The sequence below is a fragment of the Salarias fasciatus genome, chromosome 18, assembly GCF_902148845.1.
Source record: "Salarias fasciatus chromosome 18, fSalaFa1.1, whole genome shotgun sequence".
NCBI classification, from domain to species: Eukaryota; Metazoa; Chordata; class Actinopteri; order Blenniiformes; family Blenniidae; genus Salarias; species Salarias fasciatus.
This window is the reverse complement of record NC_043762.1, coordinates 19,377,516-19,386,979: the sequence shown is the minus strand read 5'-3', so window position 1 is coordinate 19,386,979 and position 9,464 is coordinate 19,377,516. Positions and strand designations below refer to the sequence as shown.

The 9,464-nt window shown below is 44.8% G+C and overlaps 1 protein-coding gene across 4 annotated transcripts; it reads left to right on the top strand.

The window, feature by feature from the left end:
* The first annotated feature begins 625 nt into the window (after window positions 1-625).
* Window positions 626-9,167, top strand: LOC115404877 (1-phosphatidylinositol 4,5-bisphosphate phosphodiesterase delta-1-like). Of its 4 annotated transcripts, none has more exons than XM_030114219.1 (15): window positions 626-933; window positions 2,332-2,520; window positions 3,189-3,417; window positions 3,548-3,677; window positions 4,257-4,485; window positions 4,726-4,927; window positions 5,124-5,268; window positions 5,406-5,558; window positions 5,673-5,822; window positions 5,957-6,110; window positions 6,226-6,342; window positions 6,441-6,619; window positions 6,704-6,836; window positions 6,990-7,139; window positions 7,317-9,167. In XM_030114219.1, the coding sequence occupies exons 1-15, from the start codon at window positions 900-902 to the stop codon at window positions 7,406-7,408; spliced, it is 2,286 nt and encodes a 761-aa protein (XP_029970079.1). In that variant the 5' UTR covers window positions 626-899; the 3' UTR covers window positions 7,409-9,167. The 4 variants fall into 4 exon arrangements, with proteins under 4 accessions (XP_029970079.1, XP_029970080.1, XP_029970078.1 ...); XM_030114220.1 differs by having other exon boundaries at window positions 627-933; window positions 2,332-2,490; XM_030114218.1 differs by lacking the exon at window positions 626-933 and adding an exon at window positions 2,042-2,161 and having other exon boundaries at window positions 2,332-2,490.
* The last annotated feature ends 297 nt before the right edge of the window (window positions 9,168-9,464 follow it).

Sequence of the window (9,464 nt, the reverse complement as noted above, 5' to 3'; positions counted from 1 at the left end):
GTGGTTGGCCCTGGCCCGGAAGCGGTCCTGCCTGAGCTCATTCATGATGCTGACAGTGCGCTGAGGATAAGCCAGGTCTGAAAGGGAAGTGCTGAGAGCCACGCGAGTCCCAACTCGCTGCTGATTGCACTGCTATTATCCTGACAAGGCTAAGCTGCACATGAAAAGGAGGGTACAAACTTCATCTGTCCCATTCAACTCACTGCGAAACATGAGAACCGTTTTATCCTGTCATTTTGTTTTTAAATGATATAAAAGCTACATATCACAATGACAATACAATTCCCCAACACTCTCAAAAAGTTCCCACACTGTTCAGTGTTTTCAGGCTCATGTTTCTCAAGTGCAAGTTCCCTCCCTGTGTACTCACATGCAAAGTTTGCTCTTGGTGCAGGATTGGATGTGAAGTTCTGGGAGGGCTTAGGAGTCTTGTGGACAGACAACAGGATTTTTTTTTTTTTTTTTTTTTTTTTTTTTTAAAGACGTGAATCTTGCAGGTGTGCAGACGGTGGCTACCAATTAGAGCACATTCTGAGTTCAAGGCCAGTCCTAACCAATTCAGTGCATGCTGGCACAAAAAAAAAAAAAAAAAAAAAAAAAAACCCGGGTCCCGGGTGAAAAGGTGTAACCAATCGAGCTGTGACAGCAGCAGCAGGGTTGAATGGCAGAGTTGTCAAACCGGTGCTGAAGCCTGCAGGAGAGCTGACACCATTCAGCCAACAGAAACCACCTGCAGCACCACGTCGGCCGATCGCAGCGACCTTCTCCAGTCAAACTGCCACTATATTTCACGGTCTTTGTTTGTTTATTTCATTTCTTCGCCGCGTACATGGAAAGAAGAAGCGACTTTGCATGAAGCTTTACAGAAAGTAAAACCAAGAAGCCGACCGCGAGGAAAAATGGAAACGAATGGACTCGAAAAGAAAGTGGACGGTAGGACAAATTTTCTATCAGTAGTCTCACAATTCGAGCTGTTTTCGTATTTCTCTGTTGCTCCATCTCCAACGACCGCATGTAAATTCCGATTACATTGCTGCAAATAAAATTTCCTTTCATGCCCATTTTTTATTTCCGATATTTAAACTCTGGGAATAAAGGTTTCATAAGAAATTGTCAAGGATTTTTGTCAAGAATTAAAAAAGAGGGAATGGCTCAGACACAACCACCTGTGTGCATTTTTAAGTTTAGACTGCAGTCTTGCCAAAAGGTGTGGTCCCCGTTCATCTCCACCAGCTTCACCTTGCTGCAAGTTGCCAAACACACACTGCACGCAGCTTCTGGCTGGTATGTCAGACCAGAACAAACTGCTTCTGTACCACAGAATCAGGAATTGGGAGGCGTGAAAACGCTCACACTTCTGTTTTCTCGTCATTGCTTGTTGATTTGCTGTTAGAAGCTTTTTTTTTTTTTTTTTAAGTGTAAATCCAGGTCGAGCTAAATCTCAGCCGTCTACAATGATGCAGTTTCACCACTGGAGGGCGCCCCTGCGCCTTCAGCCGCAAACCGAGCTAGGGCAGCTGATTTTCCCCCCGTGGATAAACTTTAACAATAAACACGGGGAGGATGCACTTTTAACAGAAAGGGGAAACTTAAAGGGACAACTTGATAAAAGAATAAACGACGATTACACACTAAAAGTGGTCTAATAAGCATGTAGAGTGAGAACAAACGACAGTGTGTCCTAAAAATCTATTTTATTATTATTACTATTTTTTTAGCTTTTCCTGCGCATATTGTAAATATAAAGTTATTATGTTGCTTGCAAGCTTTAAAAACTTAAAGCAATAAGTACAAACTCCTAAAATGGTTTCTTTTGCCTCTGGCTATGATTTCTGAAGCCCATTGTTGACGGTGTGGGTGTTTCTGAGACGCGTTCACACGCACGCACGTGCACAGAGACGCGTCGATCCCCTTCCTCTTCCGCACTGGTGGGTGTTTTTCGGAGTCAGCTGACCTCCGTGAGTCCCGGCAGACATGAGAAGTGAACTTTGATAGGAGCTAGACGGGACACACCCTCCCGGCTCGTGCAAACAGCCTGGTGGCGTTTCGGCACGGATCACCATGTCCTGCATTAAGAGGGAGCCTGAACTGAGCAGATCTCAGGAATTACTCCAACATGTCAGGAGCCAGAAGGTGACACAAGTGAACGCAAGTCTCCTGGGTAGGCTGCGCTGACGGACAGTGAATGCTTCCTTATCTTTGCATTGATTTTTGTTTCTTCTGCATGTTCTAAGGGGATTGCTTTGACTTGATTTAAAGCATACACTCAGCAGTTTTGCAATCTCAATTTTTTCCCCCCCTTCTCTCTTCCTCTGTCTCAATGTTTCCCAGGCATGGAGGGTGATCAGGACCTCCAGTTCCTCCTGCAGGGAGGAGACCTCCTGAAGGTCCGCTCGCAGTCCTGGAAAAAGACTCGCTACTTTAAACTTCAGGACGACTGCAAGACCATGTGGCGCGAATCAAAGAGGACCTTCAGGAAGAAGCAGACCTGTGAGTGCTGCCCCACCACTTCACCTGAATGTGAGACGGGAAAACCACTCACACACTCTTTTCTGTTCAAATCTCGCACATCTTGTTCCACTCCTGGTCTGTCCCTCATGTTGAGTCTGGATTTTTTTTTTTTAATGTCTCACCTACTGACACACCTTCCTCTATCTTTTCAAAGGTCAGATATGTTTACCCTTCATGAATTATAAAAAGAGGAGCGCTGATCACAGAGCTGTAAAACATGGATCCTGTTTGAAAGTCAGTGGTGTTATTAAACACAACCGGATCGCTCCTGATATGGTTTCTATGTGTTTTGGGTGTGTTTGTTAACGATGTATATTTTTTATTATTTATTATGATGGTTTAAGTCGGTGTTATATTTTGCCTCGATTTGCTTCCGTAGGGCTCTGCCTTAGTCCCGGGCGGATAGCTGTGCTGTGATGGTATCTTAATTGAGAACACAATGCGCAGCAACGTGTAACTCTTTAAAGTGCATCCTGTGTTTTGGTGCAGGCTTCAGTAGGAGCAGGGTAATGTGACACAGAAGGCTAATGTTTACCAAGTTGGCAGGTCTGTGATGCCTGAAGATCCCAAAAGTACAAACAAGCAGCCTTTTTAGGCAGACTGTGCAAACATTATGCACATGCAAGGAGCTTTTGTTTAAAACAAAACAACCAAAACGCATAAAAACCTGTCTTCAGTCTTGCTGGACGACATCTCGGTGGTGCGACACGGACGCCAGTCAGAGGGCTTGAAGAAGAACACGGAGGAGAATGTGGAGGGCCGCTGCTTCTCCATCATGTTCAAAAGTCAACGCAAGACCCTGGACCTGATCGCCAGCTCAGAGGAGGAGGCCAAGCAGTGGGTCAGCAGCCTGCAGAAAGTGATGTTCAACATCAGCAACCTCAGTCACCAGCAGAAGACGGAGCAGTATCCTTTTCATTTGACCGACAGGACAAAAGACCCCCCTCGTCCTGAGTGCTTTTACCTGCAAACACAGACGTGGTGATAGTCACAACCCGTTTCAGCGTTTCTGGTCCTTACATGACCTCGTCCACAGCTGGATCTACAGCTGCCTGAGGAAAGCAGACAAGAACGACGACGACAAGCTGAGCGAGTCCGAGGTCAAACGCTTCCTGCGTCTGATAAACATTGAAGTGGATGACGATTACGCCGAAATGCTTTTCAAGGTGAGGCCCTCGGCTTCTGTATGCTTCCCAGGTATCACACACGTCTTCAGAAACTGCAAAAGTTTATGGATTTAACCTTTAGATTCACTAAATTCTACTACGAATTGTCGAAGCAGGCTGACGGAGCTGTGATTATAAAACTGTGGTCGTACAACTTTTTAACCAAATGCTGTGATTTTGAATTTATCTTCAAATTTTAAATCACAGATCAGTTCAACTTCGATTAGCTAATAATGAAATGCGAACACACATTGGCTGCATGGGAAACGTTGGAATGTGCCATTTGAGTCTCTGTGGGCGTCTCATTTGTTGGAAAATATGAAACTGAACAAAGCCTCTTTTTTGATAACTTGAAAGTCTCAGTTCCAGTTTCTCAGCTGGGTTTTAGTCGGATAGTATGGTTTCCTAGTTGGACTGTCAGCATTCTTGGAATTGCACACACTGCCTCTTTCTTGAGTTCAGTGTAAATGGAGAACATTTAGTCATTGTTTTAAGTTGAAGGCATCGGTGATCCCACTGATCCAACACAAGCATGTCATATGTTCAGATGTGAGCTGATTCTTCGTATTCTAATCACAGAAATGTGACAAATCCAACACTGGCTTACTGTCCGGAGAGGAGATCGAGCATTTTTACGACCTGTTGACCCACCGCGAGGAAATCGATGTGATCTATGGAGCGTATGCTAAAACCACCGGCTATATGAGCCCCCAAAACCTGCTGGACTTCCTGATGAAGGAGCAAAGAGAAGAAGTCACTCTTGCCGACGCACACAATATCATCAGGAAGTTTGAGCCAGATGAAGGTGGTCAGTATCGAGCTAGAGATGACTTTTATTTCAGATGCTGAGTGTTGAATGTGACAGTGCAGAGGATTTCAACTCTGCTCTTTTTTTAAATTAATTTCCATTAATTGCCTTGTCGACTGTTCCCAAAATTTAGCCGCACTGAGTGAGAAAATGACCACAGCAATGATGTTTTTTGTAATAGACCCTCATGCTGAAATATTGAATATTCTAATAATACTGAATTCGTCTCTGTCGTTTCAGCCAAGGGGAAGCAGCTGCTGTCCAAAGACGGTTTCCTCATGTACCTGCACAACGCAGACACCATGGTTTTAAATCCCAAACACAAGGAAGTGTACCAAGACATGAGCCAGCCCCTCAACCACTATTTCATCTCCTCCTCGCACAACACCTACCTCATGGAGGATCAGCTCAAAGGGCCCAGCAGCACAGAGGCTTACGTCAGGTAACGGCGTTCAGGTCGTCTCTCAGAATTCATTTGTGACATATGAGATCGATCGTTGCATAATCCCATATTTATATAAAAGATATTGGGAATTGTAGCGGTTTCTCCCTGTAGATTCACCCAGAGCTGTCAGGAAGCGTGTGTGTGTGTGTGTGTGTGTTGATGTTCGTTGGCTCCCGTCTGCTGCGACCCCTAGGGCCCTGCTGAAGGGCTGCCGCTGCGTGGAGCTGGACTGCTGGGACGGCTCGGATGACGAGCCGGTGATCTACCACGGCCACACACTCACGTCCAAGATCCTCTTCAGAGACGCAATTCAAGCCATCAAGGAATATGCCTTCAAGGTGCTTTTAGCATTATGATGTTAATTAGTTTATTATCAGTGTATCCTAAAACACTAACATTCTCTAATTTCTGTGTGTGTGTGTGTGTGTTTGTCTGTATGTGGGGTGGTTGGGGGGGGATTTTCTGTTTTCCCCAGACGTCTGATTACCCGGTTATCCTCTCCCTGGAGAACCACTGCAGTGTGGAGCAGCAGACCGTCATGGCTCATCATATGAACTCCATCCTGGGGAGTGCGCTTATCACCTCTCCCCTGGGTGAAGGCATGCCCTCAAACTTCCCATCTCCCGAGGTTGTTGTTCACTCGGTTGTGTCCTCGTTGAGGTCAAGAACAGCCACGGGTTGTTGGGAAACCGTCACGTAGTGAATGCTTGCTCATGTTTTTTTTTGTTTTTTTTCGTTACAGGAGCTAAAGGGGAAGTTTCTGATCAAAGGGAAGAGACTAAACAAACTGGAGGCCAGCTTCGTGCAAGATACTGCAGCTGCTGAAGATACAGATGTGACTGAGGAGGAAGAGTCGAATGATGAGGATGAAGAGCAGCAGAAGAAGAGCAAGGTAGGCGTGGATTCAAGGAAGAGTGCTGCAGTGTAATGCACACAGGCTCAAAGGGATGGCGGTCTGCCATCACCAGTTTCCATTAAATCAGCCTACTGTAAACACACACAAATTGTTTGGTTTTTTTTTTAAAGAAAAAGCTGAAAATGGCCAAAGATCTGTCCGACATGGTGATCTACTGCAAGAGCGTCCACTTCCACGGCTTCGAGGACGCCAGGAAAAACCTGGGTTTCTACGAGATGTCGTCCTTCAAGGAGCATAAAGCCATGGGGCTGGCCGAGGAGTCGGGTGAGGCGGCCGCTGCTGTACTTGATGCCGACATTTAACTCGCCAATAACGGCAAAGCATTGAAAAAGAGAGCCTGTTCAGTGTCGGTGAAGGTCTCTCACTGTGCCCCCTGCAGCAAACGCCTACATCCTCCATAACGTGGAGAAGCTGAGCCGCATCTATCCAGCGGGATCCAGGGCCGACTCTTCCAACTATAACCCGGTACCGCTGTGGAACGCCGGCTGCCAAATCGGTACGTACGACCGTCAAAAGATACGCTTGAATCTGGAAAGATCAAGAGATGATGGTGGTCTTTTTTTTTTTTTTTTTTTTTTTCTCCCCCATTTTCAGTCGCCCTGAACTTCCAGACCAGCTGCTCGGAGATGGATGTGAACCAGGGCAGGTTTCTGGTCAACGGGAAGAGCGGCTACGTCCTGAAACCGGCCTACATGAGGGACCTGTCCTCAGAGTTCGACCCCATCACCCTGACCCGGGGTGACTGGCTGAAGCCCAAAACGCTGCACGTCATGGTGAGATTCTCGCAGTGGAATACTCACACTGCAGCATTCCCGAGCGCCCGCTTCACGCCGTGGTGCGTCTCTACTTGCCTCCAGGTCATATCTGGCCAGCAGCTCCCCAAAGTCAACAAGAAGAAATCCTCCATCGTGGATCCGCTGGTTAAAGTGGAAATCTATGGCGTCCAGGCTGATGTCGCAGAGAAAGAGACCAATGCTATCGAGAACAACGGTATCTCATGTTTTTAGTGCTGTATATTTATGCTCTGCAGGTGTAGTTTCATTTGTTAAATGTTTGTTTTTACTTCAGTTTTTTTTTTAAATTGTTTGCCGAAACATGAAATGGCTCAGATTTGTCACGCGATTACGTAATCTCGTGTTTCAGGTTTCAACCCGGAGTGGAATGAGAACTTTCAGTTCGACGTGTACGTGCCAGACCTCGCTCTGCTCCGCTTCGTCGTCAAGGACTACGACTCCACGTCGGGCAACGAGTTCATCGGACAGTACACACTTCCCCTCACGAGCCTACAAATGGGTGAGCCCCCCCCCCTCCTCACTGTAAACCCACTGACAGTAGTTTGTTGTCACGCTTGTAAAAACGGAGAGAGGCTCCATTCCCGATGTGCTGGAGTTAAAAGAAGCCCATTTACATGCTGCACAAGGACCTCCTCATATTTCCTGATCACTGCTCCCACTTTGTGCTTCCATGCAGGATACAGACACGTGCCTCTGCTCAATAAGAACGGAGACCTCATCCCCTCAGCCGGACTCTTTGTGCACGTCATGGTCCTGGACGCTGAATAACACCGCACCAAATCTCTGCAGGACACGAGAAACTTTACCTTTTTTTATTTTTATTACTCAATCATGTTTTATTGTTTTCTGTAGTTTAGTTTTACTTCATGATTAACTTATTGGCTTAATTCCAGTAGTTGGAGGATGCGCTGTAGCAGGGAGATGAAGCCCACATCGCGGCGGATGTTAGTTTTGACTGTCCCCTGACGCGGCGTGCGTTTGGATGTACTGGGAGTGGGTAACTGCATGAAAAAAGGAAAACTTTTAGACTTTTTAATGAATCACAATACAGGAATTATCGCACAAATTTTAGACGTTCTTATCTGTTGCACTGATGGTGAACTATTGAGTTTGCAAAGGCATTGAATTTTTTTTTTTTTTTTTTGGACATCCTGTCCCCAATGTTCGGTCAGTTCAATGTATTGTCTGTTTAAAATCAAAATGACCACTTCATGCATTTAAGAAACATGTGAGCCGATACAAAAACTGTGCTTTTTAAAGACTTTTTGATCAAGTACAATTATTTTGCATGTAACATAACTTTTTTTTGTCAAAAATCAAGACACTAAACATGTTCAACATAAGCAGTCTTGCTTCCTTTCATTGAACGTTGCAGTTAAATTGTATCCAATTTATTACCAGCTTTTTAATTACTGATTTCTTAACTTTTCACCGGTTTTGTGAGGATAAAAGAAGCCAGCAGCACCATCAGTCTGCAGCGTATGAAGTTAAAAACAGCTTAATGATGATGAACCTCATCCCGCAGGAATAAGGCCAGAAGAAATGCTGCTTGGCTTTCTGTCTCTCAGGAGACCGAGATAATTATCTGTGAACTTTGGGTGGACACACCCAGCAGAACTGATAGTTGCAGAAGCTCTCTGCTTGCTGCTGAGCAATACGGGAGCCGAGTTTGAAATTTATTAGCAAATTGTTCTGGAAAATTGCATGATTGCAATTTGTTTTGCAATCAAATGTGGTTTAACTGCAGATCAAAGGATTGAATATTGCTCCCAATTGGGATAGTGTAACATAAAGAGAACAATTAGACTTGAAAGAAAAAAAAAATGCTGTATAGCTAGTTTTCCTGAAGATGATCATTACATTTCTCAGTTCTGCAGCCTGTGCATGTAGTCGTCTGAAGCCCCGCTTGCACGGAAAATCAGGTAAACAGATCTTTATTTCGTTTATACGACACAGCTATTAATCAGCTGACAAGACAACATTCCTCCATAAAATGTGCTTTATTGAGGCATGTCCGGATAGAAAAAAACTTGACAGTTTGCCTTCAAAAAAAAAAAAGTCCTCATACAAGTGACTTCAGCAACACGGTGACAATGGAAACCTCAGCCACATCAGTTTAAAGTGATGATCTTTGGCTTTATTTCATGTAGCATATCAGATGTCACCAAATAAAAAGACATGACAAAACTGTTCCAATGACACCTTTTATTAAGTGGGGGGGGAAAAAAAAACTGACTCTCAGGATGACAACACACTGCCAACACAAAGAAAGCCAACAGGAACCAACAAGTGTTAAAAAAGAAAGTGAATAGAGAGAAGAAAAAAAAAAAAAAAGCACAGTGACTAAAACTCAAGTGTTTGAGAGCTTTGGCGTTAACCTAAAAACAAGATGAGCGACGTGATTATGAGTGAGGTGATACACAAAAGGAAAGCCGTAAGGAAGCACAGACGAGATGCCTCTTGACACACACGGACACACACTTGTCCCCTGAAAGGGGAAGAAGAGACCTGACTGAGTTTTCTTACCGAAAAAGGCAAGAGAGAAGAGCGTTACAGATCTGAGAGGAACAGAAAGCTGGATACATCATGTAATGTTTCAAACCAAATACTGACAAAAATGTACGTAGAAAAATATCACAATGGTACAAACATTTTCAGAGAATCACTGAAAGGTTGAGAAGAGTCGACCAAACGCTTCTTATAAAAGGACACTGCACCAGAACCATGGTGAGCTGAGCACTCGCTCCCGACACGACGACGTGATAAAATAATGTCAATACAGCTGAAGAAGCAGCAGGTTTCCGTCCGGGAAATTAAATGCTGG

Excerpts from the sequence above, each read along its gene's own strand:
- LOC115404877 (XM_030114216.1), top strand. The coding sequence starts at position 2,062 with ATGTCCTGCATTAAGAGGGAGCCTGAACTGAGCAGATCTCAGGAATTA. Across the intron at positions 3,418-3,547 it reads CACCAGCAGAAGACGGAGCA|CTGGATCTACAGCTGCCTGA; the intron begins GTATCCTTTTCA and ends CCTCGTCCACAG. Across the intron at positions 7,140-7,316 it reads CCTCACGAGCCTACAAATGG|GATACAGACACGTGCCTCTG; the intron begins GTGAGCCCCCCC and ends GCTTCCATGCAG.